Source organism: Garra rufa, chromosome 13, assembly GCF_049309525.1.
Source record: "Garra rufa chromosome 13, GarRuf1.0, whole genome shotgun sequence".
NCBI classification, from domain to species: Eukaryota; Metazoa; Chordata; class Actinopteri; order Cypriniformes; family Cyprinidae; genus Garra; species Garra rufa.
Genome location: NC_133373.1, coordinates 37504201 through 37526462, shown reverse-complemented (window position 1 = coordinate 37526462; position 22262 = coordinate 37504201). Strand labels below are relative to the sequence as shown.

At 33.9% G+C, this 22262-nt stretch overlaps 2 protein-coding genes across 2 annotated transcripts in view; one reads left to right on the top strand and one right to left on the bottom strand.

The window, feature by feature from the left end:
• cd109 (CD109 molecule) overlaps positions 1–10496 on the bottom strand; it is a 36103-nt gene extending 25607 nt beyond the window's left edge. The window contains exons 1-3 of the mRNA XM_073816576.1: positions 10436–10496; positions 8087–8106; positions 7895–7964 (exon numbers count right to left, since the gene is read on the bottom strand). Coding sequence (XP_073672677.1) covers positions 7895–7964; positions 8087–8106; positions 10436–10496 — 151 coding nt within the window. The remainder of the gene's footprint in view (positions 1–7894; positions 7965–8086; positions 8107–10435) is intronic.
• Positions 10497–10800: 304 nt separating this feature from the next.
• cfap61 (cilia and flagella associated protein 61) overlaps positions 10801–22262 on the top strand; it is a 26769-nt gene continuing 15307 nt past the window's right edge. The window contains exons 1-4 of the mRNA XM_073816575.1: positions 10801–10872; positions 14368–14495; positions 17926–18018; positions 21679–21883. Of these exons, the coding sequence (XP_073672676.1) occupies positions 10801–10872; positions 14368–14495; positions 17926–18018; positions 21679–21883 (498 nt within the window). The remainder of the gene's footprint in view (positions 10873–14367; positions 14496–17925; positions 18019–21678; positions 21884–22262) is intronic.

Sequence of the window (22262 nt, the reverse complement as noted above, 5' to 3'; positions counted from 1 at the left end):
ATATATATTTGATCATATATTTAATTCTATTTTTCAATTAAATTATTATACATATTAATTCAATTAATTTGATTTTAAATATTTAACATAGAATTCATGTATTGAAATTCAACAAGGAAACAAATAAAATGTTAAAAATAACATTTAACACTCAATGACATGAGTAATAAATTTCTTTTAAATATTTGATATAAAAATAATGTAAATATATGGTACTATTAGTTGTACTAGCCTTAATTTATGCTGATTTTAATGAAATTTTTTTTAATATTTACTGTATTAGAGTATAGTGTAATAGTCTTGCCATTTTAAAAATAATGAAAATTACAATAAACTAAAAAGTAAAACATCTATAAGCATTACTGTAATGGCCAGGAAATGTGCTCAATTTTGAATAAAAATAATTGAAATAAATTTAGAATAAATAAATCTAAAATAGGTTTAGTTTTCTCTATGCAAAATATAAATTCTTATTTTTTTCTCTTGCATTTGGGGTGAAATATGACAGCCATGTTTCTGTAAAATTCACTCAGACACTTGTGTAGTTTCATCTAGCATAAAGCCCATCATAATCCATGTCTAGACTGTTTCTGGTTTCCTGTACACTGTTTATATCAATATAGTTTATACAGGGCATTTGCAGCACACTGATGTATTAAAATCCCGGTGCAATAACTTTTTATTCCCCAGAGTGGAAGATCACGATGACCTCATGCGCATATTTGCAGAGCAGATCACACCACTGGTAGAGTCCCACGGGCCGTACTTCCTGTCTGAGCTCATCGAGGCTCAAGACGAGGAGAACCATGCAGCCGTCTGTGAAGTTAGTGAGGTTTTATTTACAATTGGGAGATTAAAAATGAAAGTGGATAATTTGGCTCAGAAAAAACACAAATATATCCTCTTTAAATACACCACCCATCATTATGTTTGATAAATGAAATCCCATACTTGTTTTTTTGCTAATTTTGGGGTGCTGATTTAAAAAAAATAGTGCCATTCAGTGCCAAATCAACAGAATTTTTTTTCAAGATGCAAAAAAATGGAAAGCGACTGGGGAATTTTCCATGCTTTTTGCTTCTCGGATTTATCTCTTGAGAAAAAGAGCCCAGTAACCTCTCAAGTTCACAGACTCTTTATGCAAAGTAGGGCAGAAATTGTGTTAGTTTGTGTTTTCTCAGGAATGACAGGACGACAGATCGTCCCACTCTCTCCCCTGCGGCGCATGCTGACATGTGTTCATGCGACATATGGCAGATGAGAGCTCATGCCCTGCCAAGACATACTCACACTGAACATATTGTGTCCAGACATCTGTAGCGGTTTTGCCTTTTGTCTGAATGTCCCGTCCATTCAGCGGGACAACTGTACTACATTGCCCAGGAGGATTACAAAAAAAAATATTTCTAGAGAAAATTCATAAATTATTACAGAGGTGTTGTTTTTCTAGGCCTCTAATAACTCCGTTTTTGTGAGAGTTTTAAATTATATATGGGTGAATCTCATGAAATCTGTCAAGAACATGTCCAGGTCACATTTCACCCCAAAATCAAAAGAGAAATAGGAAGAAGCCTATTTTTAGTACCATTACCTTTTTTTCATCATAATTTTACCTCCCAAAAATCTACCGATTGGAAGAAAAAGCCTAATAATATATAATTGGTTAAGTTTAAAAATACCATTAAAACTTTACATCATGTACAGGTTTTTTTTTGCAAAATAAGAGTTTTGCAAAATCTGAGATTTTTTTAAAATGTTGTATCAAAATAACAAAAGCAGTCAAATGTCAAAGGTTTCAATATTAATGACAACGATTCAAAACGTACTCATTAACTTTGCAAACAATTTGCAATTGGCAAAGGAGTTGAAAAAGTGGAAATGAGGATTAGGCTTAAAATAAGTCTTTGAAAATAGGCTAAGAATTAAACAGATAGTTGTAATCGGCTTGGAGGAAGATATAAATCATGTCTTTGTGGCAGTTTTCTGGTGATTAAGGAAGAATACAAGACAACTTCACCTTACAAATAGTTTTCAAAACCAAAAATGCTACGAAATGCATCTTATTTTATGAGAGAATGTGATTAAACTGGCACCATTTTTGGAATCAGCATCCCAAAATGAGTAATAAAAAAGTATTGGATTACATTCAGCAAATAAGATGCAGGGTGGTATTACCATATGATTGTAAGTATCTCATAATTTTTACTTTAATGCAAAAATGCAACATTATTCAAATTAAAGTGTTAATTTGTACTTACACAGAATGAAGGAGCTGTCGTTGGCTTTGTCAGTGTGAGTGGTCACATGGATTTGAAGCTTTTCAATAAGTGGTTTGAACTTGAAGAATTTGAAGGATTGAGAAAGACAAATCCAGCACATCAAGAGCAAAAACCAGAGGAACCACAAACGCAGGGGGAGGAAAACAATGATGACCAGCAATATGATGAAGCCAGAGAACCTGTGGAAGTGAGTTTCAAAAAGACACTTTCAGCATATTTAATGGTGCTCATTTAGGGGATCTGTTATATATTTTAAATTAATTCCCAAATTAACTTTACAGGGTGAACTGATGGCAGAGGAGGAGAGTGGAGACGAGTCTAAGGACATATCTCAGGTCAGACTTGGCATAATCTTTAGATGTTTCTTCTTTTGCATCTTAATACCAGTTACCATCTTTTGGAAATCCCTTCAAATGCCATTCATGTCAAGTACCTCACGTAAAATGCTTATTATAATCTCTAAATTGATTTTTATAACCAGCCAGTATGCATCAAAGAGACTGTGGATTCCACTGAGGACACCGAACCAGATGGACCACCTAATGCATTCTGCATCCAGCTCTTGACTATGGAAAAGAAGTTTGAAATGAGGTAAGGACCTCTTGGACCAGTAAATACTCAACTAGCAACCATCAGAGTTGAGAGAGGGTGGATAATTGTCATCTCAATTATGATTTTTGGTGCAAGAAACCCTGACTTCAGTGGGATAAGGCTATTAAAGTGTCAAATATGGCTCCTCTAAAGTATGCAAACTATCAGAACTTGTACTGGTTAAGTGAATTTTGGTTAATAGAAAACTGTCTGGCCGAGCTCCAGTGGCTTTCAGCGAAGAGCTGTTGTAAAAATCAGTCTGAGTGTTATTTGGCACCTGCTGAGCTGGTCTGTGTGCCACCTTATTGGCCAGCTGTTGTGGAATATGGAGGCCTGTCGCTCCCCACAGAGCATGAACATGTAATTAATGAGTAGAATGCTTAAAGTGACAGCGAGACCAACTAGACCACACTCTCGTTCTAGTGCCCAACATGGCAGCCTTTCTTATTGCTCCTACAGGACAGATGATGCTCATAAGCTTTCATTTCTGTTCTTGTCTTCTTTTCTCAAAGATCAGCAGATTTCCTGCCGTACCTGTTTAAACTGTTCCCGGTAAGTGCATCAACCGGCTTGTTAATGGAATCAGACAAAGTATTATTCACCCAAAAATGAAAATGATCATTTACTCACCCTCACATTGCTCTGCTGCTTTCTTTTCTTACAAAAAGTACCATTAAAAATCTCAAAAGTAGTCTATATGATTTATATGCTATAGTTTAAGTCATCAAATGTTACTGTTATTATAAATCTTAAGTTGTTTTTTAGCAGTGAGATTCTTTAAAATATATCCATTTGTGCACTGTGGAAGAAAAAAAGTCATATACACTCTTAAAAATAAAGGTGCTTCAAAAGGTTCTTCAAGCGATGCCATAGAAGAACCATTTTTGGTTCCACAAAGAACCATTTAGTCAAAAGTCAACTTTTTATAATCTGAAGAACCTTATTTGCCACAAAGAACCTTTTGTGAAACAGAAAGGTTCTTTATGGAACCATTTAGACAAAAAGCTTCTTCTATGGCATTGTGAAGCAACTTTATTTTTAAGAGTGTATGTTTAAGACAAGAGTTCAATACAATTTAAAAGTTTAGTTTCAATCAAACATTTTTAAAGAAAGTAATACTTTTATAGAGCAAGCATGCATTAAATTGATCAAGTGACAGTAAACACATTTATCAATTTATAGGTTTCCATTTCTAATAAATTCAGTACTTTTAAACTTTTAAAATGACACTGTTTTTGAATGGAATAAAAGTGAAATTAAATATTCTTGAACAGCAAATCAACATATTAGAATGATTTCTGAAGGACTGTGTGACACTGAAGACTGGAGTAATGTTTCTGAAAATTCAGATTTACATCACAGGATTAAATTACATCTGGAAATATATTAAAACAAAAAGAGTTATTTTACACTGTAAAAATATTGCACAATATTTTACTGTATGTTTGATCAAATAAATGCAGCTATAATAAACATAAGAGATTTCTTTTAAAAATCTTACCGCCACCAAACTTTCAAAAAGGTAATATAAAAGATGACAGAGTTTTTATTCTTGAGTGCACAGGCCCTTCAAACTCAATTGCATTTTGTGTCCTGTTTGCATGTAACATAATAAATCGAATAAATGTGATATAAATTGTTGTGGTGTTCCACAGGATCGAGATTTCTGTGTGATCTCTGTGCCTAAACCGACTCCAGAGTTCCCGCTGCTGCAGTCCTTCATCAGAGTCGCTCCTCGTGACACCAGCACCAGTTCTCAGGAACTCTTCCTGTGTCACCGTTGGGGATTGATCAGGTACATGCACACTCTGAATCATCTAAAAGAGCTGATCAATATTTTTTCTAGGAGATGAATAAAGCATGATTGAAACCACAATACACTCAAAGAACAATATTCAGACCTTGGTATTTGTAGGAGTATAAAACCAGATTCAAAAGATGATCTAGTGGTCTTCTAGTGGTCTATACTTGACCTCAGCTATTTCTAGGAATCTAACTAATTCTTCTCCATAATATCCTGTGGCAACATTAATTACAAATGAAAAATTCAGTCCTGGACCTTGGATTTATGTTACCTAATATTTTTTGTCCATCAGGACAGTGGAGGTGCGAGTGGCGGTGTCGTATGATATCCCAGCAATCCAGAGTTTGACTGAGAGTCTCAGTCAGCAGGAGTCCATCATTGAAGATCTGGATCTGTTCCTCCAGGCCCGAAAAGACCAGGTTTGTCACGAACCACACACTAGTCCGTCTCAGAACTGTTGACAGAGCAGTGTTTGTGATGTCTGAACATTGTCTCTCATTCTCAGGATGGAAACGCTCTTCTGGCATTTGTGGCTCAGGTTGAGGGGCAAGTTGTTGGTTTGATTATCATCAGAGATGAAGAGGTACATTTTTAATGACTTGTCTTAATGTGTTGTTGCGGTTTCTTACCATAAATCATTTGCAATGTGTTTCGTGCTCCTAGGACACTGAGTTCATCCGAGCCAACTTTGACATCGAGAGGTTCATGTACTTCAGCCATCACCAGCGAGAGGAACATGCTCGACTGTGTCACTTTTTCCTCAACCCTGTCTTCCAACATCACAGCAAATATATCTTTAGGGAGGTGCTGCGCTTGGCACACAAGTCCTGCCTCTATTACCTCCTCCATCCACCCCATTACAGCCATAAGGTGGGCAAAAGTCAATTTTTCTTCTGTAAAAAAAAGACCACAGTAATCTGACACTGCAAAATGATTATCTTGCTCAATAATTTTGTCTTGCTTTCAAGTACAAATATCTAAACATTTGTTTAAAATGACTTAAAAGCAAAACAACTTCAGATATTTATAGTTAGGGAAATTCTATCATTAATTACTCACTCTCATGTCGTTCCAAACCTGTAAGACCTTTGTTCATCTTTGGAACATAAGTTAAGATATTTTAGATGAAATCAGAGAGCTGTGTCCCTTCATAGACAGCAAGAGCACTGCAACAGCCAAGGCACAGAAACGTAATAATGTAAAACGTAGGGTGATAAAACAATCTTGTTTTGCCTTTGAATTAAGTTTATTTTTCTAACCCCAATGGCGAAAATGTGTTCTTGTTTTAAGCATCATCTCACTTATTTTTGAAACATTTTTCTGAATACAAGACTTAATATCTTATGTATTTTGCTACTTAAGTAAATGTATCTTCATTAAAGCAAGTTTAGATATTTGTCCTAGAAAACAACACACAAAAATTCTAAGTAAGAAAATTATTTTTTGCAGTGCAAAAACCTGTGCATCCTCTTTGTGAGTTGATGAAAAGTTACTAATTAATAAAATTGAATATAAAATTAACATTTTATATACTACTGTTCAAAGGTTTGAAATAATTAAGATTTTATGATGCTTTTGAAAGAAGTCTCTAATACTCAGCAAGGCTGCGTTTATTAATAGTAAAAATAGTAATATTGTGAAATATTACTACAAATAATAATAAATTACATTTAAAAATATATCTTTTTTATTTTAAAATGTAATAAAATGTAACAATATTACTGAATTTACTTTTTTTAATAAATGCAGCCTTTGTGAGCATATGAGACTTCTTTCAAAATGAGAAAAAAAACTATGATTATTCGTTTACTAATTGTTCTATTAAACTTTTGATAGGTAGTGTAATTTGCAACATTTTTAGTGGATTGATGTTTACAGAATTTCACCAAAATTCTGTAAAAATAACGTTTAACATTGAAGAATTTACAGTATAAATATTAGTATTGTAACTTCAAATAAAAAGGTTACAATTATTATCAATTTTTTTTATTATTTTGCAGGACAACTGTAATTTACAACAATAGTATATTTATATCTTAATTTTGCTCATTATTAATAATAATTATTAAAATAAGAAATAAGTTGAAAGTCTTGATTTTTGGTTCAGGGTTTGATAAACAATTCTTCATTTGTCTTTCTTTGCTCTCAGAATTAATTTAAGAAATGAATATTAGTATTGTAACTTGTAGTGTAAAATAAAATTGTTACAATTATTATCATATTTTTTTGCAAGACAACTGTAATTTACAACAATAATATATTTTTATCTTAATTTTGCTCATTATTAATAATTTCAAAATAAGATTTGTAACTTGTAGTGTAAAATAAAATTGATACAATTATCATCAAATGTATTTTTATTTTATTTTTTGCAAGACAACTGTAATTTACAACATTAGTATATTTATATCTTAATTGTGTGAATTAATAATAATAATAATAATATCAAAATAAGAAATAGTAAGTCAAAAGTCTTGATTTTTGGTTCAGGGTTTGATAAACAATTCTTCATTTTTCTTTCTTTGCTCTCAGAATTAATTTAAGAAATGAATATTAGTATTGTAACTTGTAGTGTAAAATAAAATTGTTACAATTATTATCATATTTTTTTGCAAGACAACTGTAATTTACAACAATAATATATTTTTATCTTAATTTTGCTCATTATTAATAATTTCAAAATAAGATTTGTAACTTGTAGTGTAAAATAAAATTGATACAATTATCATCAAATTTATTTTTATTTTATTTTTTGCAAGACAACTGTAATTTACAACATTAGTATATTTATATCTTAATTGTGTGAATTAATAATAATAATAATATCAAAATAAGAAATAGTAAGTCAAAAGTCTTGATTTTTGGTTCAGGGTTTGATAAACAATTCTTCATTTGTCCATCTTTGCTCTCAGAATTAATTTAAGAAATGAATATTAGTATTGTAACTTGTTGTGAAAAATAAAATTGTTACAATTATTATCAAATGTTTTTTTTTTCTTTAGAAGGACAACTGTAATTTACAACAGTAATATATTTATATCTTAATTTTGCGAATTAATAATAATAATAATATCAAATAAGAAATAGTAAGTCAAATGTCTTGATTTTTGGTTCAGGGTTTGATAAACAATTTTTTCTCAGAATGCCAGTCTTCACTCTCTGACAGCGGTGCTGAACTTTATGGTGCCGGTAAACCCGAGACGACAGATAATCTACCCACTGGAGGAGCTAGGCATCAACGCACCGTCACAGCAGATCATCAAACAACAGGTCAGGCCAAAACCAGCTTCCTGAAATATGAACAAAAGTCAACATTTAAATCAATATGAAAATCAAATACAGCAACAATGAAAGTAATCGTCACATTATTTGTATACAAAACCACAAACTGTTTATTTAACATACAACTTACCGGCAGAATGCTAGAGGAATCTGTAGCACAAACAGTTTTGGATTAGTTACATACTGAAGAAGCGTACTACTCAGGGCTAGGGGGTTGTTTAAATCATTAACTCTAAGTATGAGCACAGCAATGCATGCTTTAGTAATCACAGCGAGTAGGAAATTAAATGCCACAAGAGGGTGCTGTGCAGTAAATGAATGTGCCATCACACGTGTAATTTCTGACACACTTGCAACTCTCCATCCCTAAACTGTCAATGGACAGCATGATATCTTTGTTTCCCCCACTGATGTTTATCAATAATTAACGCCATAGCTGTCTGCATTATTCCACTCGTCGTAATGCGCTCAGAAGCAGAATCGTTAGCCGTTCTTGAAGCAGATCACAGGGCCGTTGTTGCCTGAGGTTATTGAACGTCTAGTTGTAAAGAAACAGATGGATGGATGGTGGCAGATGGCGGCGAATGTTTACGCTGGTTTCTAACAGGTAAAGCAGCAGTGTTCTTATCCAGCCATCATCAGAACAACCAACATCTGCTGTAGAATTGCATGTGTTTACTCCTGAGTGAGATACCACACACCCAATAGCCAGAGGGGGGATTTTACTTCACACAATGTTTCTTCATCAATACAATCTAAACGAGCTAAATTAGTCATGAGGTGTCATGAAAGCCCAGTTTTCTTCAATAAAACGCTTTAGGAGAACATGAATAGAGCGTTTGAGGCAGTGGCAGTTTACAGACACGGGCCTATAAAAGCTTGTAGGTGGTTGCAAACCCTAAATAGGCTCTTTTTAAGGTGCATTCACAACATGATTGGCTCCTCCAAAAGTATGACCCTGGACCACAAAACCAGTCATAAAGGTCAATTTTTTGAAACTGAGCTAAATAAATAAGTTTTCCTTTGATGTATGGATTGTTAGGATAGGACAATATTTTGCTGAGATACAACTATTTGAAAATCTGAAATCTGAGAGTGCAAAAAAAATCTAAATATTGAGAAAATCACCTTTAAAGTTGTCCAAATGAATTCTTAGCAATGCATATTACTAATCAAAAATTAAGTTTTGATATATTAAAGATAGGACATTTAGAAAATATCTTTATGCAACATGATCTTTACTTAAAATCCTAATGATTTTTGGCATCAAAGAAAAATCAATAATTTTGACACATACAATGTATTTTTGGCTATTGCTACAAATATACCCATGCTATTTAAGACTGGTTTTGTGGTCCAGAGTCACAAATGCTAAAGTAGCATCTTAAGTAGAAGCCAATCGCAACATGCACTGCTATGAAAAATTCAGCTTTCATCACCGGAATAAATTGCATTTTGGAATATATTTAAATAATAAAAAAAAGTTTTTTTCACAAAACTACTGTATTTTTGATCAAATAAATGCAACCTTGGTAAATATAAGACTTATATATATGGAGACTTCTCTAAGAGACAATGTTCACTAAATATTGTAAAAAATATTACCTCAAACTTTTTGTTATATACCGTTGTGCTCAAAAGTTTACATACCCCTTGCAGAATATGCAAATATGTTAATAATTTCATAAATTTCATTTAGTACTGCACTTCAGAAGCTACATAAATACTTAAATGTTTCCCGGAAGACAATATAAGGATAATTTACTCATCAATTATCATCCAATTCAAAAAGTCTACACCCCCTGGCTCTTAATGCATTGTGCTGCCTTCTCAAGCATCAGTAAATGTTTGAACCTTTTGTAATAGTTGTGTATGAGTCCCTCAATTGTCCTCAGTGTGAAAAGATGGATCTCAAAATCATACATTCACTTTCGGAAAGGGTTCAAATATACAGAAGATGCTGTAAAATCAATGCATGTTTAGGAGCTGGAGGATTTTTCTGAAGAAACTGCTCAGGAGAAACAAGGGACTCGTGAACAACTATCACAAAACATAAAAAACAGTTCTGGATCATCTAGAAAACAACACACAGCATTAAGATTCATGTAAACTTTTGAATGAAGTCATTTTTATAAATTAAGTTATTATTTTGTCTTGTGGAGTATTTATAAACATCTGTTATGTGAAATAGCTTATTCAGGTCAGTACTAAATGAAAAATAACATGCAGTTTTCATGATACCTCTTATTTTGTTAATATATTAACATTTTGCATATTCTGCAAGGGGTATGTAAACTAACGAGCACAGCTGAATACAAGTTATACAAGTAAAAACTATGAATTACAATATATATAGGTGGGTAAATAAATATTTTTTGCCAATTTCTGATAACCACAGCTGCTTGTTTTTACTTACTTTTTAGTTATATAAAGATATTATATATTTTTACATTGTGTCTGTATATGACAATTCAGTCACCACTTGAAATCCAATGTAAAGTCTGGTTCTGGAAGCAAAACCAGTTGAATCCACTGCCCATGTTAGGCAGTAGGGTGCTCATTAGGTTTTGGAACAGAGCTGGTTTGTCATATGCAGCTTTATGTGTGTGTGTGTGTGTGTGTGTGTGTGTGTGTGTGTAGTGCATTAGCAAGAAACACAAGCTGTCACCCTTCAGTCCACATTAGAAAGCTCCATTTGGTAGCGCAGCAACGGCGGTGTCCAGGCAGCGCTGCAGATAAGAGCGCAACGACTGCGTTAATCCTCCGTCCGGTTCAAATGAATTAATCAGAGTTAAAGCACCTGTTCAGTCTTCGTCAATAGAGTGTTGTGTTACGAAGGGCATTATGTCTGATAGAAGTCCTGCATGTTGGAGACGGATGCACCTGCGCTGGCTTTACCTGAGTGGAGAGGACAGGGTCAGCACCCGTTTGACATCACATTACTGTCATATCACTGTCAGGAGCAGATGAACAACATCTGGGAACTTTTTTTTAGTTTTGAAGAAATCATAAAAATACTCACAGTTTTTAATTAGGTTTCCTTAACACTTTCACAGTTTGCCTTTGGTTGCTACACATCTGTAAAGTTAAAGTTAAACAGATACAAGAGAGGAAGACCAATCACAATTCAGTATGCAGATGTTACATTTTAAATGCTGAACATTCCTTAAATATCAAAGGGAAATTTTAAAATATTATTCTTTAATTTCTTAAAAAAAAAAAAAAATCTGCTTGGGGTTCTTCAGAAAAATCTTTCAGATCCCATAAATTTTTGGTTTTTCAGCATTTTTGTGTATTTGAACCCTTTCCAACAATGACTGTATGATTTTGACCTTTTCACACTGAGGACAACTGAGGGACTCATATGCAACTATTACAGAAGGTTCAAATGCTCACTGATGCTCCAGAAGGAAAACTTTTAGAATTTCAGGGTAAATTTCACTTATTTTGTCTTCTGGAAAACATGTAACTATCTTCTGTAGTGTCTGAAGGGCAGCACTAAATTATATATATATATATATATATATACAGTCAAGCCTGAAATTATTCATACCCCTGGCAAATTCTGACTTAAAGTTACTTTTATTCAACCAGCAAGTTTTTTTTTTTTTTGACCGGAAATGACAGGCTTCTCCCAAAAGATTATAAGAATATGTACAAGAGGCATCATTGTGGAAAAAAATATTTCTCAGCTTTTATTTACATTTGAACAAAAAGTGGCATGTCTAGAATTGTTCATACCATTTGCAAACTGTCACAGTCTATGGGAAAATCCAAAGTTCTATACCATTCCAAATAGTCCAAGCTGTTCTAAAGCATCCTAATTACCCTGATTCATTGGGAAGAGCTGTTTTAATCAACTCAACAGGTGAAAAACAGAAGCTCTCTGCTGTTGGTTTGTGGACAGTCATGGCTAAGACAAAGGAGCTCACTGCGGCTGCGGCTGCGCATTGTGGCTGCTCACAATTCAGGAAAGGGCTTTAAGACCATATCTTTTCCACAAGGATGCCTCTTGTACATCGTCTTATTATCTTCTGGGAAAAAAACTTGCTGGTTTAATAAAAGTAACTTTAAGTCAGAATTTGCCAGGGGTATGAATCATTTCGGGCTTAACTGTATATATATTTAGGCAAAATAATACAAATTTACACATCTTCATTCTGTTTTCACCCCCAGCTCTTAATGCATAATTTTCCTTCTGGAGCATCAGTAAGTGTTTGAACCTTCCGTAATAGTTCTCCTCAGTGTGAGAAGATACATCTCAAAATCATACAGTCGTTTTTGGAAAGGGTTCAAATACACAAAAATGCTGAAAAACCATAGAATTTGTGGGACCTGGAGGATTTTTCTGAAGAACAGCGGGCAGTTTAACTGTTCATGACCAAAAAAATAGGACTCATGAACAACTATCACTAAAAAAAAAAAAAAACCACAGCTGTGGATCATTCAGGTACCAACACAGTATTAAGAATTAATTGAATGGGGTCATTTTTAAAAACTTAACTATTATTTTTTCTTGTGGACTATATGTAAACATATCATATGTGAAATATCTTATTCAGGTCAGTAGTAAATAAAAATAACAGCATTTTGTATGATCCCTGTATGATAATTAACATTTTGAAGATTCTGCAAGGTCTACAATTTTCTGTTTTTACTATATTTTCGATTAAATAAAAGCAGCCTGGGTGAGCAGAAGAGATTACTTGCAAAAACTTAAAAACACCTTACCCAAACTTTGTTACAAATTTGAATACTGAATTACACAGTGTACAAATGTTTATATCATTTTCTTTGTGTGTGCTTTTCTCTATGTGACATCCATCTATGCACATGATTCCTGATGTGCATTTTCTGATTTCTGCCTTCAAGTGGCCCCACATGTCCAGAATTTAAACCTCCTTCAGTCCCTGCCATTGATTACAGCACTTAATGAATGAATCTGAAGAGCCATTCGTTGATGTTCATGTAATCAGCTACGTTTCCTTATATTACAATGACAAATGGCATAGTTTTGGGCCTCTCCCTTCCCAGACTCCACCGCGTCTCTATTCTTCCACCTTAAATCAGATAAGGTGTACCACAGAACAAATCCTTCAAATTATTCATGCTCAAGGGCCAATTAGAGAACCAGAGAGAGAGAATGATTAGGAGAACACGGCAGCTGTTCGCTTTGAATTGATTCAAAGACGACCGAACACGTCCTTCTCACTAAATCTGCTTCAAGAATTGACCATTTCAATGCTTCATATTAGGTGCAAAGCCTATTGATGTATTCTACACGTTTTTTATAAACTATGTTTCCATTCTCTCAGTGGAACTCTTTAACATTAGCACATTTCAGTGTTTTAGATGAGTTATAGTGCTCGCTAATGCAAATGCTTTTTTTCTGTCCGCTGTGCTGGTATCTTTTTAGCCCAATAAGTGCTCACTGAAACATACTGTCGCGCTCGCTCTGATTAAACTATTGTCATGCAGGGGAACCCTTCCATGTGTAGGACATCAGCGGTGCTTTTAGGAAAACCGCAATTACTGTTAGCTGAGCTTAGCTGTTGGCTGTTAACTCTCTGGTTAAAGAACAAACACACATCTGAAAAGCAACACACGGCCATTTCATTGCATCGACAAGCAGTCGAGTGTTCAACAATAAGGTCCGGTTGAGCTGCTGGTTTAAATGACCACAAAAATGATAAGCATCTCTTTTAGTAACAAATAAATGTGTGTTTTTTCATTAAACTGTCATTTTGATGCTTAGAAATTCATAAACACTATCACAAACCTAAAGCTTTATTTGTAAGACATAAAATCACATTTTTTCTGTTTTCAAATTTCATTTAAGTACATTACTGTTCAAACATTTAGAATCAGTAAGATCCTCTTTTTTTTTTTTGATGTTTTGCTTACCAAGGCCACATTTATTTGATCAAAAAATACAGTAAAATTGTGAAATATTAGAATGATTTCTGAAGGATCATGTGACACTGACTACTGGCTTAAGGATGCTGAAAATTCAGCTTTGCATCACAGGAATAAATTACACTTAGGATCAGTAAGATCCTCTTTTTTAATGTTTTGCTTACCAACGCTATTTATTTGATTAAAAAAAAATACAGTAAAAGCAGTAAAATTGTGAAATATTTTCTATTTAAATATATTTTAAAATATAATTTATTTCTGTGATGCAAAGCTGAATTTTCAGCATCATTACTCCAGTCTTCAGTGTCACATGATCCTTCAGAAATCAGTCTTATATGCTGATTTGCTGCTCAAGAAACATTTCTTATTTAATATTATTGTTGAAAACAGTTGTACTGCCTCATATCAGCCTTGGCCACTGAAAAACTCCACTAGTGAGCATTTTTATGTTTTAAATGACACTAAAGATTGTGTTTTCTCATTTCTTCCTCTCAGGCTCCTTTTGCCCTGTACCACACAAATAGAAAACTCACCATGGAGCCGAAGGTCACCGTCAACGCCAGAATAGTGGTAGTGGGAGCATCCGACACGGGTTTAGCTTTTCTCGAAGCACTGACATTTTGGTAAGCATGCCATTTTTAGAAACGCTACTTCAATCAAATGGTCAGCACTGATAATTAAGCCCTAAATAGCATTCATGATTTCTTTTTGAAGAAACAGCAAGATATTTGTGTCTAAAACAAGGGTTTTTTTTCCTGTGGGGTGGAGGGACATCATCTCAAGCGTGATTATAATTAGTGAGAGTGACCCTCAGGGATCTGAGCGAAACAATGATTGCATGAAATCTGAGCTTACGGCTTTATATAATAACCCTCAGCCCAGAACACGCCAATTAATACCTGCATTCTGGATCCTTCTGCCTCTGGACAGAGATCTCTTTGAGTTTTAAAGAGATTCTTCAAATAAAATATTTGATTGTCTATTAAAATATTTTTAAGCAGTGATTCCAAACTAGGCATTGGTTCATAACGGTTCTTGGGAAGATTTCGGCTTAAAATATGTGGGCCACATTCTGAGAAAACCCTTTATATTGTAGGAAATGCAGATGGTATTGAACCAAGAATATTTCACTTTCACGTTACAAGGACTGTAAATTGCCTTTCCTTTGTTCAGAACAAAAATTGTTAAAAAAAAAAAAAAAAAAAAAAAGTTAAAAGTTGTCCAAATAAAGTTCTTAGCAATGCCTATTACTAATCAAAAATTACGCTTTGATATATTTACGGTAGAAAATTTACAAAATATCTTCATGGAACATGATCTTTACTTAATATCCTAATGATTTTTGGCATAAAAGAAAAATAGATCATTTTGACCCATACAATGCATTTTTGGTTATTGCTACAAATATACCCGTGCTACTTAAGACTGGTTTTGTGGTCCAGGGTCACATATAAATGTCTTTACTGTCACTTAATAATGTGCATAAAAAGGTTGGTAAACACTGATTTAGGCAACGATTTTCACACACTTTATGTGTTTAGTCTTTGAAGGATTTCACTTTTCAGAAAGTAAATTCTCGAGAGGATGTCAGGGGTATGGATGCATCTTCTCGCAAAGCGTTTGACCAAACAAAGCCGCGATTTAAGGCCGTTCTTGTTTCCTGAAAGCTGATAACTGCCTGGCAACCAGGGGTCGCTCTGCGGTTGTGTGTGCGTGTGTGTGTGTGTGTATGTGTGTTAACTCCTGCTGCTTTGGCAGGCAGCGCGGGCACGCAGCTGTCTAGAGCTGGCAGTGTGTGGAGGTCACGCGCTGGCCCTTTAATTAGCCCTGCCACTGTTCTCTAGGCCGCAATTGGTGTTTGCTGTCGCTAATGACTTGACTAATGAGGCAGTTAGTGTCCACTAAACTTATGGCCGGTCAGCCCCTGTAGAGGCCGCCTAACTAATGGAGAAGGTGGAGGCCATGGCCGACAGCGCTTATCTGTCAAGCCAAAAGCATTGGCCCCCCTCACACTCGCTCTCTTGTCCTTTATCACCCCTGAGGATGGGGTGAAATGCAGGACCATAGAGGACCGATAAAGATGCTTGGCCCCTGCTTGGCCCCTAAACTTAGCAGTCAGACACTGGCCACAATAGAGGCCTGTCAGCTGCTGATAAGGCCAGAACGCTGTGAGCTGGTGGTCAAGAACAGCCTGCGGAGAGAAAACCCACACACACACACACACTGACACAGATTCCAGATTTTTTTTCTTATATGAAAGATTTATAATTATTTCTATAAATTCTTACTGAAGCAAAAACTAAAATATCTACTGCCGTATAGTAAATCATATAATCAAATAATCATGTTTGCTCATTTTGCACAAATAATAGTTTGTACTGCATTTTTCAAAATTAAAAATCTCCAAACTCCTGAATGGATTAAATTTAAAAATCCATTCATGAACCAAATTAAAAATTAAATTGCACAAATCAATTTATTTTCTTATCTAATTTTGTTTTGTGTGTATTTAGGCATAAATATTTTAATATACACATTTTTAAATGTTATTTTATTGTTATTTTAGCAATAAACATTAATTAAACAATTTAATTAACATTTATTGGTAAAATAAAATCTCATCGTTTTTAATTTAATTTTAAATGTTTCCAAATTTAATGTTATTTTAGCAATAAGCATTAACTAAACAATTTAATTAATTAAGGCTTACTGTTAAAAATCCAATTCTTCAATCTATTTCTTTTTTTATTTTATTTTATTTATTTATTGTATTTAGGCATGTCTCAAATGTTAAATATTTTAATGCATGCATGTTTTTAATTTGTTATTTTAATCAACATTAATTGAACATTAAATTGAATTGCAAAAATAAGTCAATTTATTTTTAGTTAAGTTTATTTAGACATGTCCCAAAGTTATTTATTATAGTTAAATATATATTAATATATTACTATATTTATATATTATATATATAATATATATGATATAATATTGAATTAATTTTACTGACTTAAATTAATTTTTAATTTAATTTACTTTTAATGTATTTAGACATGTCCCAAAATTTGTTAAAAGGTTTATTGTCATTTAAAAAAAAAATACTATATTTATATATTACATATTATATTTAAAAATTTTAAATAAAATGGATGATATAATAATTAAGTTTACTGACTTAAATATAATTGGACTGCTTAAGTGATTATTAAAAAATGCCAATCTCTCTTATACTTTTGGATGTGACCATTAGTGCGAAACAAACATGCAGGAAGGAATTAAATGAAAAAAACAGCTCAAATAAAAGACAGATACCTGAAGATGACAGTCGCAGCTCTGTCTGTCTGCATCGCTTAGAGCGCTAGAACGCAGAGCTGCGGCTGTGTGTCCAGCGTCTTCCGTCTGATCAATGGTGACGGTCCGCAGGCCTCACGCTCGCAAGCGCTTCTCTTTCAACACACGCTAGCCTGATTTCCTCTCCCGCCACAGATAGAGATCATGTCTTTCTAGCACATACAAAACAGGTCATTTACATGACAAGAGACCTTTTTACACTCCTGAGGGGACGGGGGGAGGGCGACGGGGGGAGACCACTACACACAGGAAACAAAACAAGAGGGAAAAAAAGACAAAACAAAAGGAAAGGCTTTTACTGTGATGGTTGGAGAAGAAAGCGCTTTAATGCAGGCCAGCGCTGCACTGGAAATTAAGGGATTTCAGCATCTGTCCGTCGAGTGTTTGCAGAATAACCTCACACACCCCGCGTGCTTTTGTTCGGCCGTCGTTACTATCCTCTCTTCATTCAATGGTATTCATTTCTGCACAGAAAAAAGGAACAAAAATTGGACAAAAATAGCCTCATTATCCAAAATGGACAAGATCTGTCCTACACAGAGCCTGTTCTTCAGAAAAGCTTTTCTGTAGCTGAAATCGATTCGGAGACATGTTCGATCAACAGTACGAACACCAGCGATTCTGTGTATAATGTCAGGATGCGTAAACTTGATAAAAAAAGGGTCAATGACATTGTTTGACATCATTTCTCTTTCCTGCCAGTCCTCATCTCAGATTCAACAATCTCACTCTCATCTCCACTCACGGTTTTCCAGATCGCTGCTCTGATGACAACATGCGATTTCTGGCTACAAGGTGAGAGATGCATTACAAACGAGAGGCATTCAGAATCCATGCAGCATATTTCCACTCCACGAAGAAAGGAAAGGCTGCATTATTTCCATTCTATCACACAGATATGAAGTGCTAAAGCATTGGAGATTTTGGGCTCAAAGGAGAGTTCAAACTCAAAGGTTTGACTTACAGAGTGTTGGCCAAAATTATTAGAACACTAGTATTTTCACCAGCTACAAATGGTTTTAAGTTGGTTATTTCTATTTTTTTGCTACCGTGTGTCAGTAGGAAACATTTTGCCATTAATTGTAATAATCCACTGAGATTTATGTTTGCACAAGGAGTCTGACAACAGCCAGTGCTCCACACAGAGATCTGATCTCATCATCATCCAGTCTGTCTGGAATGACATAAAGGAACAGAACAAACTGACACAGACAGTCTCCAAGATGGTTTAAGAAGTTTACCTGCAAATCTACAGTACTGTTTAAAGTTTTAGGCACCTGTGTAAAAATGCCTTAAAATGAGGACGATGTCAAAAATAATGTCATAAATAGATTTTCTTTATCAATTAACTTCTATTAACTAAATTAAATCAACATTTGGTGTGACCATCTGTTGTGTTTAAAGCAGATTTTGCCCATTTGCACATCGTTTTTTAGGTAGCTTTGCAGGTAGGTCTTTTGAAGCATGTTGGAGACATTGCCACAGTTCTTCTGGATTTAGTCTGTCTCAGTTTGATCTGTTTGATGATGAGATCAGATGTCTGTGTGGAGCACTGGCTGTTGTCAGACTCCTTGTGCAAACAAAAATCTCAGTGGATTTTACAATTAATGGCAAAATTGTAAACTGATATTTCCTACTGACACACTATAGCAAAAGATTTTTTTAGCTGGTGAAAATACTATTGTTCTAATCATTTTGCCACCACTGTATTTTAAAGCTCTAATCTAGAATCAATTGATTACATGGTTCCCACACCTTGGTTAACTTTAAACTGAAGGACCGTTTAAGGACTTCCCAGGTCCATGGATTTTATTGAAACGAGCTTAGGCTCATGTAACCAGAAGTTTTAAGATATATGAATATGGTATATAAGTTTTTCTTGCCTCATGGGTTTACATTATGTTCACAAGCAAAGCAATTCAACATTACATTAAAAAATATTTGAGCAACAGATTATCACAAATGTTTTATGTTCTGTAAAATGTTGAGGTACAATCACAGTAGTTTCATGCACCTGTGAACATCATGGCAACGTACAACACAAAGTATCTCAAGCAGGAAACACTTAACGTAACACGTAAATGCGCGTGACTAACGTAAATCAAGCAAGCTAGTATGCATAGGTCACAAAGTGTTGGCGAAATAACACATTAACGGACTGGAGGAAATAATATGGATTTTTTTCCCAGAACTTTCCAGGGCCTTGAATTTTTTTTCAGATTCACAAACTTTCAAGGTCCTGTTGGGACCTTAATTCATTTCTTAGGAGAAAAGTTTAGATGGCAAAATTGCACTGTGATGCAATACTGTCTCCAAAATAAACAAAAAAGTGCCATTAAAGCTGTCTTTTTTCCAATCTCTTTTGGAGTTAAAATTTTCTATTACATTAATTAATATTTCTAACTTATTATTTTTGTTTTTCATGACAAATATCCAAAAAGTCTTAAATCATAGTACATTTTCTTGAGAAGCAACCTCATCTTATTTATTTATTTATTTATTTATTTTCAGAAAACCAGATTTTAAACAGACAGAATTTTCTTTTTCTTGTTTTAAGCATTAACTCACTTAATTTTGATAAGATACTAAGTTTTATTTTCTGGGGGAAAAAAATAACCGAGTTTATATTTTAAACTGACAGATGTTTTAAACATTATTAACTCACTTAATTTTGATTTTAAGTATTGTTTTCTGGGGGTATTCAAACTTAACTGAGTTTATATTGTAAACTGACAGATGTTTCAAATAATTATTCACATAATTTTGCCAAGATATTAAGTCTTGTTTTCTGGGGGGGAAACAATCTAAATTAACTGAGTTTATACTGTAAACTGACAGATGTTTTAAACATTAACTCACCAAATTTTGATATTAAGTCTTGTTTTCTGGGGGGGAAAAAGTTAACTCTATTGAGTGCATACTATAAATTGAGAGATGTTTCACATATGAATTCACTTAATTTTTATAAAATATTAAGTCTTGTTTTCTGGGGGGGAAAAAACTAAATTAATTGAGTTTATATTTTAAACAAAGATGTTTTAAACATTAACTCACTTAATTTTGAAATTAAGTCTAATTTAATAAAGTTTATACTTTAAACTGATAGATGTTTCAAATATTAGTTTATTTAATTTTGCTAAGATATTAAGTCTTGTTTTCTGTGAAAAATGTAAAATAAACTGACTGATGTTTTAAACAACAACTCACTTGATTTTGATCATTTTTTGAGAAAACATCTAATCAAAAATTAAGTTAGTTTATGCTTATAACAAGAAAAATATCTCTCTGTTTTAAGCATAAATAGCATAATTCTTTTCAGAGATCAAGACTTAGACCTAGCTTCACAGACAGGGCTTAGCTTAAGTCAGGACTAGGTCTTAGTTAAATTAAGATATTAAAGCAGCTTTTATAAAAATACCATAGAAGAAAACGCAACAGGTGTGCATCTTGAGACAGAACAATGGCACTGACATATTTTAAGATATGTCAGAGCAAGACATTTTCAATTGAGACAGCTCAAACATGCATTTTAGTCTGGGACTAGTCTTGGGCTTTGTCTGTAAAACCAGGGTAAATATACCTAATAGAAAAATTAGGTAATGTAAGGCCTGGTTACAGAGATAAGGCTTAGACTAAGCCAGGAAGCTCAATTAGAACATTTTAAGTAATTTTTATAAACATGTCTTAGAAAACACATCACTGATGTGCTTCTGACATATTTTTATAATAGTCTGTGTAAGTTCCTTTCAGTTGAAACAGCTCAGACTTACATTTTAGTCTGGGATAGGTTTAAGGCATGTCTGTGAAACCAGGGGGAAATATCTGCCAGTTTTAAGCACAAACTCAATTTTGCACACATTTTTAATATCTTAAGTCATTTGCTTCTTAATTAAAGGTATTTTGATTTAAGAAGGTTTTGATTAAAAAAAAAAAAAACAAGTAATAAAATCATTTTTTCCAGTGTAGAGCATTCTTCATTTTTGTCATCATAAAGCAAGAGAATCAATAGCTCCTCAGAATCAAAGATAGACAATAATAATTGGATAGAATGAAAAAATCAAGATTAACTGTTATTTTTTGTGTGTGACATATTCCTTTAAAACTACTTTGGTCTCTTGAGATTTATTTCAATATTTTGATATTGACAACACTAGTGCGGCTTCACCGAAAGCACCACTTCCTGACGCTTGTGAAGAAAATCAGGAACGCCTGTTGTATCACGTCTGTTAGTGGTTCTGCATGATTGGCACTTCTAATCAAATCTACAGATCCAAGCGACTGATACGACACACCGTATCAGAGCTCCGCAGGAAGAGCTTCTACACGAAACCTTGATTCTGAGCATCTCAATTATAGCATAAAACAGTGAATGAGTCAGATAACCTTGAACATTGAGAATCATACAAACACCTACAGTGAAAGACACTGATGTCCTTCTGGCTGCTCTTTTCATAGCAGTGCAACACTGATGCAGGATCTGTTCCTCCACAGTCACTGCTACAGCGATCTGGATCAAGCCTGGCTGTCTTTGCGCTCCTGGATCAGCGTGGTGACGGGTAAGATGAAGGCCATCGATCGCGAGGCCAAACACGTGGAGCTGATGGAGAATGGTAAAGTGAAGTATGACTATCTGATCCTCTGCACCGGCTTGCAGTATCAGGTCAGAGACACACAAACACAACATCAACACAATTCACTGTGAATTACGAGATACGTATTCTGTGCCAGTACAGATCAGTGTTTGCAAATTAATGCAATGCTAATTCAGTTTTCATGCAGAGCACAATAATTAGTACATGAGAATCCAGCTTGTGTGGATTTGGCAGAGTCTGACAATACATTTAATAGCAGGATACCGTGTATGTAGAATCTAAACAATAAATTAATTATTTATGCAAATGCATATTAAATAAATTGAATAATTTACATTTTATAAAAAACATATATAAATATTCAATTCAATTGATTAAAAGCCACAGTAAAGAGTTTTACATTGTTAAAAAAAAATCAAATAAATGCTATTCTTTTGAACTTTCTAT